General features: G+C 38.1%; 1 protein-coding gene across 5 annotated transcripts in view; it reads left to right on the forward strand.

Annotated features, from left to right (window-relative positions):
* The window catches only part of ESR1 (estrogen receptor 1), a 456,202-nt gene that overhangs the window by 348,670 nt on the left and 84,240 nt on the right, over window positions 1–23,292 (forward strand). For all 5 annotated transcript variants that reach the window (XM_072643717.1, XM_072643720.1, XM_072643718.1 and 2 more), the window contains one exon: window positions 8,843–8,981. In XM_072643717.1, the coding sequence (XP_072499818.1) occupies window positions 8,843–8,981 (139 nt within the window). The remainder of the gene's footprint in view (window positions 1–8,842; window positions 8,982–23,292) is intronic.

The raw sequence follows: 23,292 nt of genomic DNA on the forward strand, positions 1-23,292 counted from the left end.
GTCCAAGGTCCCACAGTTAGAGCGTTTTGGAGCCAAACCTCAAACCCAGTTCTTATGACTCCAAGTCCAAGTTCAGTTCTACTACACCATGCATCCAAGTTGATGTATCCTTATGAAAGTAAGTATTAGTTTCTGGTATTCCCTGTTAGCTTTGGAATATACTGAAGGATAGAATTCGGGAGTCCAAATAAAAATAAAATGCTTTCAGATATCCCAGAGAAGAAATTATTTTGCAGTTAGCACTTCTTAAAAAGAAGAGAGTTTTGTTAACTACATTCAACTGTAGGCAGGAGAATATCTAGGAAGGCAAAAAAAAAAAAAAATGGCCCTCAGACTCCTTTTGCCTCAAGGAAGAGTCAACCAAGCCTTCATTTCAGTTTGGAGTTGGGTTTATCTGAGGTGGTGGTTGTAATGTATGTAGGATATTTATTATGGTTGCAGAAAGTGGAAACCTCCTTGAAGTCATGTAGGAAACATATAAGCAGGACCTGCACACTCTAGCACAAACTTGAAACTCGTTTTTTCCCTCAGTAATGATCCTTGGTTATCAATGTCTCGACAGCTCTGCTCCCCTCTAAAAGTGCAGCATGCTGTAGAGGTATATTTTGATCATTTAATTAAACAAATTAAACCAAATTTTCCTTTGGAAATTTTATGACTGCTCTTGAGATAATTAGAAACACCTAGAGCTGACAGGAAGTCAGGATTAAGGGGAAATGCTTTGGAAGGCCAAGGCTAGAATACGTTATCAATATGGAAAGGCAGATGCGGGTTGTAGAAGGAGGCTGTTATTGTTACTCTAAATGAGACACAACAAGGAACTAAACTGGAGTGTTCCCCATACACAAACAAAAAAGGAAGGGTGTGAGAGAGATTTTGGAGGTAGAAATGATGAGAGTTGGAAACTGATTAAACATGTGGAATGAACAAAGACAAAGATGACATCCCATTTGAGAACTTGGGGAATTGGAAGCATATTAACACTCAACAGAAAAAAGACAAGTTTAGAAGAGAGAGGGGATTTGTGGGGGAAAGATATTATATTCTCTTTTGGAAAAGAGGAACCCACTACTTGCTGAGAATCAACCTATCCCATTTTTGGATGGCTTTTGTAGGATTGATGCCTTTCTATTGTATCTATATCTACTTTTCTGAAATGTCTAATTTTTGCTCCTTGTTTTTCCTTTTTCAAAACTAATCTAATTTGTCACTTGCTTGACAGAGATAAGGACCAGACCTATGATTTCACTGATGTGAGTAATTTCTGGATTTGGAAACTCCGTATATCAATTCAGGTCATCTCTGCAATTTATAGTCTTAGAGAGTTTCACAGAGAACTGAGAGACCAGGGCTAAATGACTTGCCCATGGTCATATCAGAGGTAGGACTAGAATCCAGGTCTTCCTGGCTTCAAAGCCAGCTCTCTATCTACTGTGTAACACTGTCTTCCACTCAAATGTCCTTCAAATGCTTGGAAACAACTAAAATATCTCCATAAATCTTATATTTTTCAAACTAAAAATTCCCATTTCTTTATTGGTTCATGCTTGGTTTGGTCTCAAGCCAAGGTCCTCACCATCCTTGTTCTTTTCTGGATGCCTTTCAGATTGTCAATACCATTGCTAAAATGGGCTGCCATTAGGTGAATACAGTGGGGTCTGACTAGTGCAGGGAATAGTAGCACCTCCCACCCTTAACACTGTCTAAGATCTCATTGGCTGATACTTCACACTTATGGACTCACTTTGGGTTTGAGTCCACTAAAACCCCCAAACCTTTTCCTTATGAACTGCTGTTTAGTCATGCTTCCCTTCTTTTATACTTGTGAAGTTGGATTTTTGAAACTGTGTGTAACTTCATTCCTATGAATATTGACCCATGAGCAGCAGACTGGGCTTTTTGTCTCTGTTCTGCCAGTAACTCCCTGTGTAACTATGGATAAATTATTTTACCTCTCTTGGCCATGATTTCTCTTAAAATGAGAGGGCTGGGCTAGATGGTCATTAAGATCCCTTTAAGCTGTAAGAATTCTTTGTCTCTATATTTAGGTTTTTTTCTGAGTCTAATGGGATTGCTGACAGTTTCCTCCTGGGACAGTCTGAATCCATATCCTTGCTTGTACTAACATCTCTCACTTACTATATCTCCCCACTTCTCCACCTTATTCCACTTTTTCTCTGGGTCTTTGGCATTGAAGGGGAAATAAATGAGTTATTAAAATCTTTACTCATTGAGTAATAAGGCAGAATTGAAAAAATGCAAGCAACAATTTCATAACTGACTTTTTGGAGTGCATCAGGGTCATCACATCAGTAAGAGTATGATTATTTTTTCCCCTGAAGGTCACAGAACCAATATTTTCTCAATTGATTTATTTAGGGACCCAACCACCTGGTTTCTGACTTTATACACATAGCTCCCCAGAGACTACTTACTTTCACTTTCCAATGGATTCTTTTCCATTGATTTGACTGATTGCAGATTTATGCCTCATGAAAATAAGGAACATGTTTACTCTTGCATGTCATTTTTTCTTGGCTTGAATTTTCCTGCAACTATTGTAAATTTATCCCTTTAGATAATTCAAGGTAGATTTTTACAAGAATTAATATATACTACTTCATTTATCTAAGGATCTCAGGGTACTTTTTCCATTGTTTGATTACAAGTCTCACCATCATGACGAAGGAAGAGAGAAGACAAACAGTCAAATCTTATTTTACTTGAGGAGAAACTGAATATAGTCAAGTTAAGCTAATAGCATTTTAGGAGGTAAATTAGGAAAAATTCTTTGAATCCCTGACTTCAGCTGCCTGAGAAAGTGTTGAATCTACCTTGTGCTCTTTGCATTCTTCTAGAGGTTGCCTGGAACCTGTGACACAAGAGAATGCTTGAGGCATCCTTGGAAAGAGAACTAGCAGATGCAGGGTTTGCCAGAGAGCTCCCATTTTCAAGTTGGTGATAATTTTCTCAAGGTTTCTCAAAATGAATGCAAATATGCTGTCTTGAATTCCTCTAGGGAGCTTATTTTAGAACATTTGCAAATGTACTTTGACTCATTCTTAATGCCTTGGGGGTGAAATTGCTGTACACAGATGCAGATAAGATACCCTGAGAAGAGTTGCTACCTGAAATTTATGGATATTTCGTGAAATATATTGGCTATTTGGTGATTGAAGAAATCGGCTATGCCCCATATGAATTTTCTCCCCCATCAAGTTGTACATGTAATTGTCCTAAGTAAATGTTATTTAATTGTCTTAAGTAAAAGAGGCTATGTTGAGAAATGGAGGCTGCCCACTTGTGAGAGGTCTTCAGGTAATGGATGACTGACAATCTATAGGGAGGGTTGTGAGAATTCTTTCAGCAAGTGGGTTGAATAAAAAAGCCTCTAAGGCCTCTTCTAACTGAAAAAAAATCTATGAATAAAAACCCAAAACTAAAACAGCTACTAAGCAGTGATGTCTATATTACCGTTTTAGTTAATAGTGCTCAAAATGTTCATGCTAAGTCTGTGTCTTAAGAGAGGAATCATTCCATCCATTAGTTCTCACACTTAGCAGGTTAGTTCCCATTCTCCCCTCCATCCCCATTAGACTTGCTGAAAATGCTATACAAAATAGGTAGATTAGTTCTTGTCTATAGGCAGTGCTCACAGCTGCAAAAGATAATTAAGTCGGTCGTTTCATTTTGAAAAACTGACAGCATTTCAACACAAGGACCTAGCAAATCTACTGGACTTCGACTGAAAACCATTACAAACAGACATTCTTCAGACAGACATGTTTCGTAATCATCCTGCCTTTAGTACAAATGGTTGTGATGATCTTTTCTGGCTCCCCAAAGACCTTTAAAACTGTCAGTCTTTAGCCATGCTGTACTTAGGATGTGAAAATTAAAAAGTGTTATTATTTCAAATACATAGAATTACCTTCCAAAATCACTCCTTACGTTCTTTAAAATGGAGACATTATCTGGTTAACAGCAAATCATTGATGTCTAAACCATAGTGGCTACTGCAGGTCCACCCCAATCTCATTCCATATGGTTTTTAGAGGTTTTTAGAAGGAATGAATAATCTGGTACAGGTTATATAGTAAGTGACTTAATATCATGTGATTGTGCATTTCACAAATAGCAATGAATCAGGAGGGAAGAGTAAAAGCCTTCCTTTCAAATGTTAACCTTTATGAAAGTGAATGTCATTTGCAAGGAAGTTTATGATAATGTTTTAAATTTTCTAAAAAAGAGTTAAAGTTAAGTCAAGGGTTTAAAATTTATTTTTGATCCTTCATTTTGATCATACATCCAATATGTATTCAACTTGATTCTCTAAAAATTGCTCTGTGTGTTTATGTATATATGCAAATGTGTATATGCATGTATGTGTATATATGTATATCTGTGTGTGTGTGTGTTGCTTACTAAATGACTGCTGAATAGCATTGAGTATTGGTAGGAGAGGAGCTTCCTTCTGACCTTAGTGCATATTTTCTTTATAAGCCAGGTTAGTCTGCTAGAATCTCCTATTTAACTCATGCCACTCACCTGGACAGTGCAATAGATAAGTGCACTTCTTTTCAAGATTTAATTAGATTCCATTAAGCCATGATCAAGAGTCCCCTGTGGGCAAGGCTCCTCATTGTGGCATGGATATAACCCTGGAGTTTTGAAGGCTACTCCAGTGGAACATAAGCTCTGACAGGTTCTACCATGTTGTAAAATCTCGGGTATGGGCTAAGCCCAGATATGGGATGATTTCTGAGGACCAGTATTTGTGAATAGAGAGTGGTTCATTACTTGAAGACTGATTGCCTAGTAATGTACGGTAGAAAAGGAGGGAAAGGGTGCTAACAATCATACAGTTTGGGGGCTTTCTATAAACTTTACCTTGGCTACTTAGTACTCTAAATGTGAGGCCTTTTTCAGTGGCCAATGAGTAGAGTACTACTAGAACAAGTAAATTGTATCAATATTGACATTTTCAACATAAAATTAGAAAGAAGGAAATTGTGACTCATGGGATAAATTCTTCACAGATCCTCCTTGAAAAGACAAATGAAAGAATTGATGTAACTACTTTATTGTAGTGAAATGCAATAAAAAACATTTCAGAGGACATTTGATCATCATATATTTCCATGCCTATGATAAATACTTTCAACAAGACCATCTTGAAAATAACTTCTCTGCATGAACATTTGTTATAGATGATGAAGAGATAAAAAATTATACAAAGAACTACACAAGACCCTCTGAATAAAATCAGTATAGCATAGACTATAATAGTATTTTCATTTGGAAGCTTAAGTAATATAAATCCCTTGCCCTGACAAGAAGAGCAAAAGAGAACCTTAGAAAGCAATCACTTGACTTATTTGCCAAGTGGAAAGATATAGCAGTCAAAGATAACACTGGGCTACAATGTAAACTCATTTTAAAAATTTTATGGAAAAGGAAGATAGACAATTATAAACAATAGTGCTTCATAACCCATTGAGAAGCAATGGAGAATAAGACCTATTTAAAGAAGGCTTGGTAAGAGGCCAAATTAGACAAAGTCTAAGTCTTCTCAAAGGCTTTTAGTGATGGAAATGGAAGCTGGGCAACAAATAAGAAAAATGAAAAAAAAGATCTGCAAAGATTTTTATTATGATTTTTTTCAACATCAAGTATAGTGTGGCTACTGCACTTGGATTCTAATTTCACGCTTCTGGATGGGGTAGAAATAGCACAAGAATATGGAAATAGCAGTTGGATTAGAATAGAGTTACATAGAGGAGCTCAGTTCTGGAGGTTATGTATCTTCCAGACTTAAAGAAAATCTTGAACCTTTACCTTATATTTTCTCTTATGTTAAAAGGGATTAGTGCAGAGTTCAACAATTTTTTTTTTGCATGTAGGAGTCAATTCAAGATCTTAAGAGGCAGAGAAGTATGTTTGATAGTCACATTCCACATTTCAAATGGTCAAGCACATTTTGATCCATTTTTATTTTTAACCATTCATTCACATGGTTAAGGGAGTGAGGTGGTAGCATAGCAATCTGACCCACAATGAATCTCACAAATGACTTGGTTTTTTCTTATATTTGATGGGTAACATTCTCTCTCTTTCCAAAGAAATGGAGACCTGAAAGGCTCCAGGATAAGAAAGGATAGAACCAAGGAGCTCTTCTGTCTTTTTCCTAAGTAGCTTGGGAAAAGAGTATTGACTGAAGAGAGGGAAATAGGCACTCTTCATCCCATACCAGAAATGGTACTGAACCATCAGAGTAACATGTTTTGGGAATCAAGGAAGCAGTATTTGAGGGACTGATGTAGGACTGGAAACTTTCAGAGGGTTCAAGGATGAGATCTTGCTTGTAACAGGCCTCAAGCAAAATCATGATAGAGCAGAAACTACATTCCCTCCTTTTCCTTCCCGGCATTTACCCTGTCTATGGCTTGTTACACTCCACAACCCTCCTATTTACTTTTATAGGGGGAGGTATTTACTTTTCTGTGTTACCTCTGACACCAAGTGGAATGTACATTCCTTGAGATGAGAGATTCCTTTGAGCTCTCCATCCCATTATTATATTTTATCTCTTCTCCCTCTTGTGACTAAATCTCTTCTATTGTCCAACATCTCTTCTCCATTTTATGGCTGAATTCCTTGAGGAGCCCATCTGTAATTGGTCCTTCTACTTCATTTCCTCTTATTCTCTTCCTGATTTTGTAGTCTGGCTTTCAACTTCATTCTGTTAAACATTTTCTCTCCAAATTCGTCACTGATCTCTTAATGGCCAGATCAAATGGCTTTTTCTTAGTCTTCATCCTTCTTGAGCTCTCTACAGCCTTTGTTGGTCATCCACTCTCTTCTCTCTAGGTTTTTATGACATTACTCTCCTGTTTCTCTTTCTGTCTGATTACTCCTCAGACATCTTTGCTTGGATCTTCATCAAGTTTGTACCTACTCTTCATGAAGGGACGCTATGGCTCTGTCGTAGGCCTTTTTCTCTTCTTATATACTATTTAGTTTGTTGATTTTGTAAGTTCCAGGCAGGGATGGGGAATCTTGTGGGCCTCTAAGATACATATGGCCTTCTAGGTCCTTGGGTGCAGCCTTTTGACTGAGTCCAAGTTTTACAGAACAAATTCTTTTATTAAGGGGATTTGTTCTGTGAAGTCTGGATTCAGTCAGAGGGCCACATTTGAGAACCTTGACGGCCGTATGTGGCCTTGAGGCTGTAGGTTCCCCACTGCTGTTCCAGAGGATGCAATGATCCTCTCAGTGCAGATGATTCTCAGATCTTCTTATCCAGCCCTAAGTTCTCATCTGACTTTGTCTCTCATCTCCAACAGCATATTAAACGTCTTGAACTGTCCCATAGACTCTGAAACTCAATGTATCCAAAACTGAACTCATTATCTTACTCCCCAAGCTCTCCCCTTCTTACTACAGCCAAAGGGACCACCATCCTCCCAATTACCCAGTCATCTAGGTGTTATTCCCAACTCCTCACTTTCTCTCACCCTCATATCTAATCTGTTGCTAAAATCAATTTTACTTTCATAGCATCTCTCATACATGCCCCCCCCCTCTTTCTCTCTCTGTCTCTCTCTGTCTCTCTCTGTCTCTCTCTCTCTCTCTCTCTCTCTCTCTCTCTCTCTCTCTCTCTCTTTCTCTCTCTCTCTCTCACACACACACACACACACACACACACACACACACACACACACACACACACACACACACACATACACATTCTGTGACACTAGTATCCTTGTTGCTCCTCTGGGCACGTTCTCATTTGCCTGGAATACTCTCCTTCCTCATTTCCTCCAGACTCCAAGTCCCTGTATATCTTTAGGATTTTAGAAGAAGTTTCTCAACTTATGAACTTAAACATATTTTTGATAACTGTATTTCAATAAAATTCATTTCCTTTACATTCCTATGTATTTTATTTTATGCATTATCCTCAGAAGTGATCCATTGGCTTCACCAGACACTACCACAGAGGACAATGACACAAAAAAGATGAACTTCTGACTTACATTTTCTCAGCAGTAAAAAACGATTAATACTAGATGCAACAAATTTGTCTTTATTTATTTAGCCTTTGTTTTATCTTTATATCCATTGTGCCTTGCCTAGTACCTGGATACTGGGTTAATAAATATTTCATACATGCTGATCAAATTGAAATGGCATCTGAATATGATGGGAGGGAAAGAATAGCAGGAGAAGGGGAAGGAAGTCTGAAGTGGGAGGAGGGACATTGGAAACTTTTTTGGTAGAAGATGAGACTTTGACTGAATCTTGATGAAAGCCAAGGAATGTAAGAGGAGGAGATGAGGAAGGAGAGCATTCGAGGCATGTGAAACACTTGGTGAAAGTGTCCAGAGGAATAACAAGGATGCTAGTGTCACTGATTGTAGAATGTGTGTGTGTGTGTATGGGTGTGTGTGTGTGTGTGTGTGTGTGTGTGTGTGAGAGAGAGAGAGAGAGAGAGAGAGAGAGAGAGAGAGAGAGAGACAGAGAGAGAGACAGAGAGAGAGACAGAGAGAGAGACAGAGAGAGAGAGAGAGAGAGAGAGACAAGGGGAAGGGGAGGGCAGTGAGAGGGTGTAAAGTGTAAGAAGACTGGAAAAGTAGGAGGGGATCTTAGAGAGATTTTAAAGTATTTATTATGTTGCTACTATGTTGCAGTGCCAGGTGCTGAGAATACAGATATAAAAACTGAGGCAATCCCACCCAACCCCAGTAGGAGCATCTATTCTACCCCAGTAGCATGATTGGAGCACTAACTGAGAACCACTCATTTTAATTTGTTCTTAACTCTTGTTTTGTTTCAGGTTTTGTGGATTTGACACTCCATGACCAAGTCCATCTTCTAGAATGTGCCTGGTTAGAGATCCTCATGATTGGCCTTGTCTGGCGCTCAATGGAACATCCAGGAAAACTTTTGTTTGCTCCTAATCTACTGCTGGACAGGTGAGTAAATTGACTGCTTTTCACTGGTTCCATAACCTCCCTTCTCATCATCAGATTTTGCTCATGAATACTCCAGGCAAGCCAAGAAACTTTACTAAGCTGTTTTGTTCCTTTTATAAACAGGCAAACTGATATGCAATGTGGCTTGCTCAAGTTTATACAAGAAGCTAATGACCAAAGACAGACTTTTAAGGAAAGCTACCAGGCATCTAGATCATAGTGATCACTAAGCCAACATACTTTTCTGAAGTTTTCTGCCTCCAGAGCCATGTGGTCTCTTATTCAGATGATGAATCACCCTCTGCTTAATTCAAATAAGTTTTAGCTTTTCGTGGGTCCAAACCACTAAAATCTCTGTTTTCCCTCTCTAGTTTCCTGAACAGTTGGACTCTGAGGTTCCTTGCAGCTCTAAGATTCTATGGATCCCTCTGTTTCTTTTAGAACATTCAAGATTCTATTTCAGTCGACCATCAGTGAGCTAGCTGGTCTGATAAGTATAAACCCCCAATACAGAAATAGGTTGTCTATCACTGATTTATCACCAGGTTCCTCATGATTTTATAGTGCATTACACATGAGAAGTGATAGACATTCTGACTCTATCTGGCATCTTAGAGGTGGAGGTCCTCTTGCCCTGGATCACCCCTGCAACCCAAATATTGCCTCCTTCCTTGTGCAGGGGAGAAGAGGAAATAGAAAGGGGTGACAACCTGCTGAAGCCAGTGTATGCCCTAAGCACTGCTGTAATGTTAGAATTGAGGGGAATTCCTCTGTAGACATCCACAAGTACGATCTTTACCCTGTCTTCAGCCAAGTCTGCCAATGTTTTCTGGTAATGTGGAGATAACACCTCAACCAGTAGAGCAGAGGCCCTGGTAGATTTTACCAAGCTAGAAAGTTATCTAGTCCAGATCCAGAGAGGGGCTGCCCATCTACTGTTGGAGAATCAACCTAGCCAAGTCAGAAAGACGTATCAAGCTGATCACAGGGAGATGAATTTTTTTCAGTCAGAGAAACTTCCAAAGATCTCTTAATTTGTAGTAGGATTGTAAATATAATTAAAGGAGCACACACTGATGAAGACAAAGAACTTTGATGTATCAAAGTACAAGGTTTTCTTAAGTATATTAATTTTTTTTACAGTACTAAGGGTAGCATGGTGTAAGGAACAGAGAGGTGATCTTTAAGCCAAGAAGAACTGGATAGAAGTACAGCCTCTGACATTCTGGTTGTGTGACCTGGCAAGTCTCTTAATATTTCTGGGCCCCAGGTGGTTCTCTAAGACTATGTTGTTATCAGTCGCTTTCCTTTGTACCTGACTCTTCGTCACCCTGTTGTGGGTTTTCTTGGTGAAGATGCCAGAGTGGTTTGTCATTTCCTTCTCCAGCTCATTTTACAGATGAGGACACTGAGGCAAACAGAGTTAAATGACTTACTCAGGATCATACAGCTAGTAAGGTGTTCTATCCACTGTGCCACCTGGTAATAGGAAATACATAAACTGATTTAGCCTCAATTCTTCCATAGTTATTCCCATCATCATATAATACCTTTAACAACTTAAAAAAAACCATGCACATATGTAGAAAAAGTTTACTCCTTATGATAGCAAACATTTATATAGCACTTCAAAGTTTGTAAAACATTTTACAAAAATTGTCTCATTTGGTCCTTACAACAACACTGGAAGGTAAGGTATTATTATTATCTCCATTTTCCAGATGAGGAAACTGAGGTTGAAAGAAATTAAATTACTTACCCGGAATCACACAGACCGAAAGTTTCTGGATCAGTATTTGAACTCCAGATTTCCTGGCTCCTACTTCAATACTGTGTCCCTTGGCTACCTACAAAATTATGCATATGTGTTTTGCATTGCATTTCATAATGATGATTTTGATTGGTAATAATAACATTTCTTTCAAAGCTGCATAAATCAGTGTCCTCCTAAGCCTGGGAAAGAGTTAATGAAAATATTGCTATTATCCTCATCTTACCGATGAGGAAATGGAGATATTAAATGACCTGACTGTGGACACATAGCTAGTAAGTGACTGAGGTAGGGTTCATTTCAGGTGTCCTAAACCCAAGACCATCGTTTGATCCACGTGAATACACTGTCTGTTCATATAATGGGGAAAAATTCCCAAATCCTTTGATATTTCACATTTACAAATAGCCTTTTATATGTTGTTTGTATTTAATCATTTTTCAGTTGTGTCTGACTCTTTGTGACCCATTTTGTAGTTTTCTTGGCAAAAATACTAGAATGATTCTCCATTTCCTTCTCCAGCTCATTTTACAGGTGAAACAACTGAGGCAAACAGGGTTAAATAACTTGTCCAGGGTCACACAGCTAGCAAGTATCTGAAACTGAATTGGAGTCTTCCTGACTACAGGCCCAGCATTCTATCCACTGTGCCATCTGGTACCTAACATCTTTCATACATTACTTTTTGTATATTTTGCCGCATGCATGCTGGCTAACACAAAATCACAGAGTTGGAAAGGACTTCAGAAGCTACTTAATTCCCTAAATAATCCCCTATGAAACATATTAATTAAGTGTTCATCCAGCCCTTGCTTGAAGGTGCTGTGGGAGAAGGAATCTACTTCCTTGAAGGGGATCATTCTACCTTTGAGTAGTTCTAATTGTCAGGAAATCTTTCCTGCCATAAAACCTGAACTTGTCACTTTCAGACCTTGATCTTTTACTACTTGATCTATTACTCTTTTTCTGCCATATGGAACCAAGATAAAACAAATTTCATCCTTTTTCCATGTCACTGCTCTTCAAAACTTTTAAGACAGTATTCATGTCCTTGCTAGCTTCATTTTGAATTTGAACTCCCTAAATGTCCCAACTAATTTTTTTCAGAATTGCTACCTATCCCTATCCCTTCCATCTTGTATTTATAAAGCTGATTTTTAAACCTAAATGTAAGTTTTTTTTTTAATCAGACTTGTGAGTTCATAATAAATCTTATATTTGTCCTTTTAAATTCAATTATTTTAGATTTGGTCCAATATTCTAGTCAAGGGGTGGAGAACCTGTGACCTTGAGGCCACAAGTGGCCTTCTAGGTCCTCAAGTGTGGCCCTTTGACTGAATCCAAACTTCACAAAACAAAATCCCTCAAATCCCCCAAAGTCTATTAGATTTTGGAATCCTGATGATATATTAGGATATGTTATTCCTCTTAGTTCCAAATCATCTATAAATTTGATATACATGCCATCTATGCCTTTATTCAAGTCATGAGAAAAATGTTCTGCATCACAGGGTTAAGCACATGTTCTTGGGCATGCCAAATGAACCATCCTTCCAAGTTGACATGCTATCCTTAACGTCTTACTCTTTGTGTTTAGCTATTTAAACAGTTTTAAGTCCACTTAATTACTCTATTGTTTAGTCCACATCTTTTCATCCTTTCTTTTTAAATTTTCTTTAAGATTTAAGTTTATTTATTTTTAAGTTTTCAGCATTCATTTGCCCAAGATTTTGAGTTTTAAATTCTCTCCCCATCTTTCCCCTCCCCATACCCCATATGGCATTCATTCTGATTACCCTTCCCTGAGTCTGCCCTCCTTTTTTATCACCCTCTTTATCTCCTTCCCCTTTACTTTCTTGAAGGGCAAGATAGATTTCTACACCCCATTGTCTGCATATCTTACTTCCCAGTTGCATGTAAAAACAATTTTTTAACTTTTGTTTTTCAAACTTTGAGTTCCAAAAGCTCTCCCTTCTTCCCTCCCCACCAACCCCCATTGAGAAGGCAAGGAATTCAATATAGGTTTTACATGTGTAGTTATGCAAATCACCTCCATAATAGTCATGTTGTGAAAGACTAACTATATTTCCCTCCAGCCTATCCCACCCCCCAATTATTCTATTTTCTCCTTTGACCCTGTCCTTCTTCTAAATAGTTTGTTTCTTACTACCCCTCCCCTAATCTGCCCTCTCTTCTATCATCCACCCCCTCTTATCCCCTTCCCCCACTACTTTCCTGTAGGGTAAGATACCCAATTGAGTGTGTATGCTATTCCTTTCTTAAAGCCAAATCCTATGAGAGCGAGGTTCACTCATTCCTTCTCACCTCCCCCCATTTTCCCTCCATTATAAAACATTTTTCTTGCCTCTTTTATGTGAGATAATTTACCCCATTCTATCTCTCCCTTTCTCCTTCTGCCAATATATTCCTTTCTTACCTCTTAATTTTATTTTTTAGATATCATCCCTTCATACTCAATTCACCCTATGCCATTTATCTATCTATCTATCCATCCATCCATCTATCTATCCATCAATCTATCTTCTCCAATTACCCTAATACTGAGAAAGGTCTCATGAGTTACAAATATCATTTTTCCATATAGGAATGTAAATAGTTCAACTTTAATAAATCTCTTATGATTTCTCTTTCTTGTTTACCTTTTCATGCTTCTCTTGGTTCTTGTATTTGAAAGTCAAATTTTCTATTCAGCTCTGGTCTTTTCATCAAGAATGCTTGAAAGTCCTTTATTTCATTGAAACACCATTTTTTCCCCAGAAGGATTATACTCAGTTTTGCTGATTAGGTGATTCTTGGTTTTAATCCTAGTTCCTTTGACCTCTGGAGTATCATATCTCAAGCCCTTCAGTCCTTTAATGTAGAAACTGCTAGATCTTGTATTATTCTGATTGTATTTCTAGAATACTCAAATTGTTTCTTTCTGGCTGATTGCAGTAATTTTTCCTTGACCTGGCAACTCTGGAATTTGGCTACAATATTCATAGCAGTTTTCCTCTTAGGATCTCTTTCCAGAGCAATTGGTGGATTCTTTCAATTTATATTTTATCCTCTGGTTCTAGAATGTCAGGGCAGTTCTCTTTGATAATTTCTTAATAGATGATGTCTAGGTTCTTTTTTTGATCATGGCTTTCAAGTAGTCCAATAATATTTAAATTGTCTCTCCTGGATCTATTTTCCAGGTCAGTGGTTTTTCTAGTGAGATATATCACATTGTCTTCCATTTTTTCATTCTTTTGGATCTGTTTTATAATTTCTTGATTTCTCATAAAATTTCCATTTGTTGCTCCATTCTAATCTTTAAGGAATTATTTTCTTCAGTGAGCTTTTGGACCTCCTTTTCCATTTGACCAATTCTGCTTTTTAAAGCATTCTTATCTTCATTGGCTTTTTGGATCTCTTTTGCCATTAGTCTATTTTTAAGGTGTAATTTTCTTCAATATTTTTTGGGTCACCTTTAGCAAGCTATTGATTCATTGTTCCTGATTTTCTTGCATCATTCTCATTTCTCTCCCCAATTTTTCCTCTACTTCTCTTATTTGATTTTTAAAATCCTTTTTGAGCTCCTCCATGGCCTGCAACCAATTCATATTCCTCTTAGAGGCTTTTGATGTAGGAGCTTTGACTCTGCTGTCCTTCTCTGGTTGTATGCCCTGATCATCCTTGTCACCAAAGTAAAATTCTGTAGTCTGAGCTCTTTTATGATGTTTACTCATCTTCCCAGCCAAACACTTGACTTTCTAACTCTTTGTCAAGGTAGAACTCTGCTTCCAGTGGGAGTGGAGGTGGGGGTGGATGTACTGTCCCAGGTTTCAAGGATTTTGTATCAGCCACTTAATCCCCCACTGTATGTGGCCTCAGAGTTCTAGAAGCAGCCTCTGCCACTGCTGCCACCAGCACTGCTGCTTCTGCTGCCACAACCAGTTGCCGCCACCACCTAAATGCCCTGGGGCTGGGGCCAAACCTGGCCAGATTCAGATGCTCCTCTTACCCAAGTCTCACAGAGTTTTCTCACTGATCTTTTTGGTGTTTGTGGGTTGAGGATTCTGGAAACATCCACAGCTGCCAATGATTCAGTCCCCTGAGGCCTGCTTGGTCTGTTTGTGCCAGTGTGGCCCACGCCAGACTGTGCTCTACTCCCAGCCCCATGCAGAAGACCCTTCCTGTCAACTTACAGGTTGTCTTGGGCTAGGGATTTGCTTCACTGTGTCATTTTGTGGGTTCTGTAGCTCTAGAATTTGTTTAGAGTCATTTTTTACCAGTATTTGGGGGGCTTTGTGGGAGAGCTCAGGGAAGTCCCTGCTTTTACTCCACCATCTATATCATCTTTTCTACCAGAAACATGAGAGACTATCAAATGATTTACTAATATTTGGATTAATTTTATAGGATTATCTGATTGGCCAGTCCAGTGACTGTCAAAAAAAAGGGACTAAATTCAATCCCAGAAGATGTACTATTAAATAAGTCATGCTGGCTCTTTGTGATCATTGATTCTATCACTAGCTAGCCCCTTAATAGGATATTTTAGAATCTTAATGGGAATAAAAGGTAAGCTCAGGTGTTCATTTGTCTTTCACCAATTTTACGGGAACTTTCTTGTTCTTCATAATCATTCAAACACTCAGCAAACTGACTCAGCAGTTCAGAACATCTACCAGTTCATTTAGTACCTTAGGGTGTATATCGTCTGGGCTAGGTGACTTGAACTCAATACGGACAGCTAAGTTCTCCCTTCCTATTTTCCTACCTTGAATATCAGTTCACTCAACATTTTTATCCTATCCTTTCTAGTCTAAATAATTCTCTTTGACAAAGAAAACAAAAACTAAATGAGAAATGAGCAGCTCAACCTTCTCTCCATTATTGACTTTTTTCATTCTATGTACTCCAATGAGTGGGCTATCCTTTCTTTCATTCTCCTTTCCTCTTTTAATATTGCTAAACAAAATAAAACAAAAAAAGAGAAATCTTTTTTCATTTTCTTAGTTTCCCCTGCTAATTCCTTCTCATTTTTAGATTAAGTAGTCTTGACATTATTCTTGCAATGCCATACCACAGGTTTGTATTTATGCTCCATTATATAAACTTGCTTTGGTCTTCTGTATGTCTTTTTTTTTAATTTTTAAAATTCATTTTATTAATGTCTTTTATCTTTACATCATAGTATTTCTCTCCCAGATTGAACCCACTCATGTGACAAAGAAAAACCATTGACCAAACATATGACAATGCATACATGATTGTGTCCTGGTAGTCTCCTACTTCTCTGTCATAAGGGAGGAATTATATTTCATTATCTTTTCACCGAGACCTTCACTGTTTTTTTAAGATTATTTAAACCTCAACTTGCTTTAAAACAATTTTTCTTTCCACTGTTCTAGTCATTTCACTTATTATTTTCCTAGTTTTGCTCTTCATCATTTCATACAAATCTCAGATTTTCTGAATTCCTCATATTTACCACCTCTCCATAGGTAAGGAAGAAGGGACTAAAAACAGAATGAGATATATCATAGTACGTCTGATATATATATTGAAAGCATATCAAATAGATGCAAACCAAAGGCTATTGAGAGACACATGTTTCAATCCTAACTGCTATGACTCATAGTAATTCGTTGTTGTTGCTGAATCATTTCAATCATGTTTAACTCTTTGTGACCACATTTGGGATGGTGAAGTGGTTCGCATTTCCTTCTCCTGCTCATTTTAAGATGAGGAAACTAAGCAAGCTGGGTTAAGTGACTTGGCCAGGGTCACACAGCTAGTAAGTGTCACAGATTTGAATTCTCAGCCCAATTCTCTATCTACTGTGCCGTCTAGTTGTCCATCATATTGATTATACATACCTCTGACAGACAGGGTAACATATTGATAGGGAGGCATAGTCTGAATCAGGAAGACCTGTGAATTCAAAATGGTTGTGTGACACTAGGTAACTCTCTAAGATTGGAAATTACAAAATAATTGCTGATCTGCATTGGCAGAGTTTCTTCACCTGGAGTACTTGATAACAATGAAATCACAGATCTGAACATAAGTAGAGCCCATTTTCTGAAATGAACTATTAGTCACTGAGCATGGGCTTCTGTAGCACCCTTCTTAAAAGAAAGAATGATACTGAATTAGACCTACTTGTTCTCTTTTTTTCTCTTTTATTCTCTGAGTATCTGGTTTGATAGGAAGAGCATGCCCTTCCTGACATATTAGGGCTAAAGGCTCCAGTTTTACTCAGGCTGAAGTATTTATCAGTAAGCTAGAAGATGGACATTATGCCCAGTTTTCTGCTTTTTTTCCAAAAATATTTATAAACTTGGTGACTGAAATCTCACAACATTTCCCTGACTTTATTTTAAGGGAACTCTTATACAGATGTCCTGCTTTGAAACTCCCACCATGTTTGTTATGAAGTCAAGGGCTTTCACACTCTTCTAGGCTGGGATGCAGCTTTGAACACTGAAGCTGAGTCCAGATATCACCTCCTCTTGATAGGAAGACTTACAATTGTTTAGGAATGAGGAAATGTAGGAGGCAGATGGAAACTCTGGTACTCTTAACCATTAACTTATTCTTTATGAAAACTGCTGTCTCAATGATTGTGATCCCCTTGAGGGCAAAGAATAGTTTATTATTTTCTGTCTGTATCTGCTGTGACAAGCACAGCATTATGCATACATAACTGCATATCAACTCCTTGTTGGACTGAATTGAAGTAAAAGGTTCCACTGAAACAAAAGAAATTTCCTTTGGAATTCAGTGTGCTGGTTCAGTTTCCTTTTAACCTGTCGTTATGTACATTGTCAGTTGCTCATTTCAAGGTCATGAGAGAGAGAAGTTTACTCTCTCATCTCACCTTGGAGTCACTAAAATGAGAAGACTGACAAATGAGTTTTAATAATATAGAAAATGTAGCATCTGATTGGTCTTCCTTCATCCTATGCAAGCTCCTTGAGGGCAGGGGTTATGCAGTACCCAGTCTGGCGCCATGCACATAGTAGTCATAAATGTTTGTTGAATGATCAATAGATATAGAGGTTATTGACACTGATTTCCTTTTTTCTTTTCCTTGTGCTCATTAAAGTTTCTGTCTGATGACACTGCAGTGTCATCATTCTGGGGCCACCACTCATCAGATCACAGGCCTAGTTCTAGAAGGGACCTTAAAGGTCAGCTAGTCTAACCCACCCATTTTATAAGTGAAGTGAGACCTAGGAAGGTTCAGTAACTTAGGTAAGGTCACACAGGTAATATTAGCAGAGGTAAGATTCAAACCTAGGACATCTTGTTCCTAAGCCACTAGGATTGCCGTTGAATTACACTAACTTTCTTGGTAAGCATACAATAGTATAATTTTATACAATGAGTTTTACTGTGTTTTTTTTCTATTGTTATGGTTAGCCTACTTATAATTCTTAAGCCTTCCTTACATCCTATAACAATGAGTTATAAGCATTTAGGGTATCCATATAGTTCTTTCAAAACCAAAGAAGAGGAGGAAGGGGTCATTGTGAAATGTAAATTAAGGACTACATTCATTTTTTGCACGTGTATTTGTATTTGCATGTAAGAGTGGAGTACAAACCATTTCATTTTGCTCCAATGTCTTGACAAGATGAAAAGATTTTTTGATTGAAGCAAATAATCAGACCTGAGTGTGAACAGGGCCTATATACCACCTTGAATCATCAAAAAGTTTGGGCACCCAGTCAAGGTCACAGAGTCAAATGGAGTGGTTTCTATCCCACACTTAGATGTGATAATACGAAGAAAACACAGGAGAAAAAGAATCCATGTGAAATTAATCAGGAAAAGAAGAAAAATAATTTTGAGTTAGTTAAAGCCCTATTCAGCCTACCCCTTAATACTAGCCTTTAATCATTTGGTATACTTTGGCACCAGAAAACACAAAATATTTTCTCTGCATAGTCTAGGAATGCATCTCCTAACTCAGATTTGCCTGAATGCTCATGATGGAAAAAATATAGGAGGAAACAGAAACAAAAGTGTTCATGATGTCTCTTTTCTTGTGGGATCTCCTAGCTGCTGGAGAAATAAAATTTATGGTGGCTGGAAGGCAAATGCCATTTTTGAGGAAACCATCTAAATTGCCTGTTCAGTTCATCCAGTTTCCAAGGGACTGTCTCATTCTGCACTGCTGGCACCATCAGTGCTAACAAATTCTGAGAAATATTTATGGATCGCCCAATGGAGCCAAAGCCTCTCTCTAGGCTGCCCTTTACTCTCAGAGGAAACACCGCTCCTCCAATCAAAAAGCAGAGACCAATTTGACAAGCAGAATGTTCTCTTCCCCACAGTCTCTGGCCAGAATGTTGTTCATGTAGCTCTTTCCACAGCCCTCCCCATCATGAGGCAAGTTCCTGGCCTCTGCCTGCAGGAAATACTCTTGGACAACAGAAACCTCTTTTACTTGTAAGAATGGAATAGTAATAAGTTTCTGCCTTAGGAGAAAAACAGGTTGTTGTAGCTGAGAGAACATTTCTTCTCCTCTTCCAAATAATTTTCTCTTTTCTGATAACAAATTTGTTTTTTAACTGGAAAGTAATATGTTTTCTACAAATATGAGCATTTTTTACTTCAAGTTTGCTTTTTGGGGGGGAAGGGGATGTTTCCTGAGGCGTTAAAGAGAAAAAATATTCAAATGATAGAATTCTTTAGAAACACCTTGTTTCATTAAACTTTCAGTTCCTGACAATGTCAGACATTCCTTTTTACACATAAAAGAAACATATGTAGATTATTTTTCAGGTTTACAGCAGAAAAGTCAGAGGCTATAGCTTTGATGATCAGTTCATGAGGCAGTTAGGTGGCACTGTGGAGAGAACTCTGAACCTGGAGTCAGGAATTCATAAGTTCATATCTGACCTCAGATACTTGCTAGCTGTGCAATCCTGGGCAAGTCATTTAAGCCTGCTTGCCTCAGTGTTCTCATCTGTAGCATAATCTGGAGGAGGAGACGGCAAAGGGCTCCAATATCTTTGCCAAGAAAACCTCAAATGGGTTCATGAAGAGTTGGACATGATTGCAACAAGTGAACAACAAAATCAGTTCATGAATACAGGGTTAAACGAATGAGCATTTATTAAGCTCTTACGTGCTAAGCACTGTGGCAGGAGCTGACAAAACAATGACAAAAGTATAATACACATACAAGATAATCTGTAGAATATGATCTGGGTCCAGGAAATATGTATTCTTAAACACCTACTATATGCCAGATGCTAAACTAAGTGCCAGGGAAACAAAAAAAAAAAAGGCAAAAACTGTCCTTATGTTCAAATATCTTACAATTTAATGGGAGAAAAAACATGAAAATAATTACATATAAATAAGATTAAAAGTGAGATAAATAAAAATGGAGGCATGTAGAAGGTGGTACTTGAGCTAAATCTTAAAAGGAACTCAGAATTCTAAGAGGTAAGATGTAAAGGTAGGAATGGGGCCAACTTATGAAGGGTTTTAAAGGCCAAATAAATGATTTGATATTTGATCTTGGAGGTAATAGGGAGTCAATGGAGTTTATTGAATAGAGTTGGGGGTGGTGACATAAATTTGACAGCTGAGTGGAAGATGGATTGAAGTGGGAAGAGACTTGAGGCAGGGAGACCAAAAGGTGATGAGGGTCTACACAGGGTGGTAGTCCTAGGACAGAAAGGGACGTGCAGGAGACATATTGCAAAAGTAGAAATAACAGGATTTGGCAACAGATTGAATAGGTGGAGTGGGTATGAGTGAGGAATTGAGAATGACACCTAGGGAGAGGTTGAAGAAACATTTCTTGTAGGAGGTGGTACTTAAACTAAGACTTGAAGGAATCAAAGAATTTTCGGAAGTTGAAGTGTGAAAGATATGAATTTCAGACATAAGGAACAGCCCCACAGGGGTGGAACAAATCCCCTTAATAAAAGGCTTTGTTCTGTAAAGCTTGAATTCAGTCAAAGGGCTATACTTGAGGACCTAGAGGGCCACATGTAGCCTTGAGCCTGTGGGTTCCCCACCCCTGAACTAGGGCAAAGGCCCAGACACAGATGATGGAGTGAGTGTCCTCTGTTAGAAACAAGAAAAGAAAGCCAGTGTGTTGGGCAGGAAGAGGACTAAAGTATAAAAAGCCTGGAAAGAGGTTGGAGACAGGTTGTGAATGATCTTAAATGTCAATTTATATGCAATTTTACAGACAATAGGGTACAACTGGTATTTATTAAGTAGGGAAATGACACTGTCAGAGCTGCTATCTACTGGCTCCTACTCTGGGCAGGAGCAGAGCTTTGGATTCTTAATGATATCATCCTGGAAACATATTCGGATAATTTATTGAGTCATCCATTTCCACTGGGTTTACTATCCTGGCATATGATTCAGGACAATATATGACCTAGGTAAATTTTGAAACTATTGTGTTTGCAAATTAAGCCCTTTTGTATAATATCATACATTGAAAGGTGACTCTCAAAGACCATTAGTAAATGACTCTCTTCCTGCTGGTGGAGATGAAGGGACAAGGTCTCTTCTACTCCCATCAACTCTACCCTGTCCCTTATGCAGAGCAGGGCATTTATCTATAGGAATGAGCATCCCATTTTGGGAGAGGGGTTATAGGAGGATCCCTACCTTTGCTGGAATGCACAAAGTATAAAACACAATAAATACCTATATGCTTTGACAAATGGTATTTTCTGAAACTGAAATATGTGCAGTTGAACAGTTTATTTGGAAGCATCCTTTAAAGGCACTCCTGCCTTCCCATAGTACTGTGTGTGTCTTTTCCTGGTCTCTGCTCTGCCTCCTCTGTTCAGTGAATATGAAATTAGAGATCACAAAGGAGCAGAATGGTGGAGAAAAGAGGAGAAATAGTCACAAGTGTCTGATTGAAGTCATCACTGTATTAGTCATGAAACAAATTACTACAGAGTTTAAGGAAAAGTAAGTTTGAATGATAAATCAGACTTGTCTTTACGTGTCTCCTGTTCGACGCCAAATAACTATTTGGAAAGAGATGGTTTTTTTTTTAAGACAAGAGTTTTCTTGACAAGAAGTCCTAAAATTCCACAGTCCACAGTACACTTGATATAAATCTCCTAAAGAATAAAAGACATTACTCCAACCGAAGAATTAATCTTATATAGGAGGTTAATATGATTTTTCTTAAATTTTAATATATTACCTTATTTCTATCTTGACCATTTCTTGTACATCAGTCGAACGTTATTTAAAATATAGGCTAAATGAGACAGCAAAGCCTAATTTAAGGATATCTTAATGTATATGAATTAGCACACTACTTAGAGATAACTAAATCCCCCTCTGTTACCCCACCACCTCTATTTTATCTGTTTTGAACAGAGCTATCTTGCCTCTAGGTCATATTAGTGTAGTGGTCATCTATTTTTGGTCTAACAATTGAAGAAAATGGCTATTCCTTTGATAAAGACAGAGCCTTATAACACTTCCTTGACCATTTTTTCAAAATACGGTCATTAAGGCATTACAACTCTACTAGAACATTTCATATCCCCCACTGTAATTTTAGAGGAAGAGCCACTCAACTCGGCATTGACTCCTTGGCTCCCTACACAGCTCTCTTTGGTCTCCCTGCTCTTTCCTCCCAGCTGTCTCCTCTCCCCCCTCACAAGCCCAACTCAGTCTCCACTCCTCACCAGGACTACCCAGTGCTTACCTCTGAGTTACTCTGCTGAATTCAACTCAGTGCCTTCTGCCCTCCCAGTTGACTTCCCTCAAGTTCATGCCTTTGGACTTTCCTGTAATGTTATTTTGTCTAACATCATGTTTTCCTGGAAACAATGAATGAAGTGAGTTGGGGTACATCTGCAACTCACTTCATGAATTTTTCAAGGTGATATCCAGTCTGTGCTGATTTAGATAGGCATCTGTTCCTTTTGAATACAGCCACATGCTTATTTGCCAGATTTATTCTACATTGTCCATTTTTATTTTATCTTTCTCTCTCATTTTTGGCCAGAAGTTCTATTTGAAGACTTACACCTGATTCATACTCAGCATTTACATATTGAGAATGAACCTCTGCCCATAAACTACTGCATTTGATTTGTCTCCCAAAAAGAAGGTTCTAAAATATGTAATTATAAAAGTCAAAGCATTTGGCTCATCATTACCATGGGGAAATCATCAAAGAGCTTAGCACACACACACGCTAGATTCACAAAAAGAAAATTCTAGACTTTGAAACATTTCTTATACTAGAAGCTCATTTTGCATAGCCATTTCCCTATGACCACAATTCCTTATTTTATGACGGGATGGAAGGTTGGTTTGAATGAGATGAAGTCAGTATGTTTATTTGCTTTGCCTACTATGAGTTAAAATTATCTTTTAGCATCATAGCTACATGGTCCTGTGGTCTGGAATGAAGTCCTCATTCCTACTCTGGTATGACTGGTTTGTTTCCTCTTAAGCTCTGTACATTAATAGAAAAGACAATATTAATTATAAATCTTGCTGGTGTGTCTCTAAAGAACCTTCATC

Source organism: Notamacropus eugenii, chromosome 2 (genome assembly GCF_028372415.1).
Source record: "Notamacropus eugenii isolate mMacEug1 chromosome 2, mMacEug1.pri_v2, whole genome shotgun sequence".
NCBI classification, from domain to species: Eukaryota; Metazoa; Chordata; class Mammalia; order Diprotodontia; family Macropodidae; genus Notamacropus; species Notamacropus eugenii.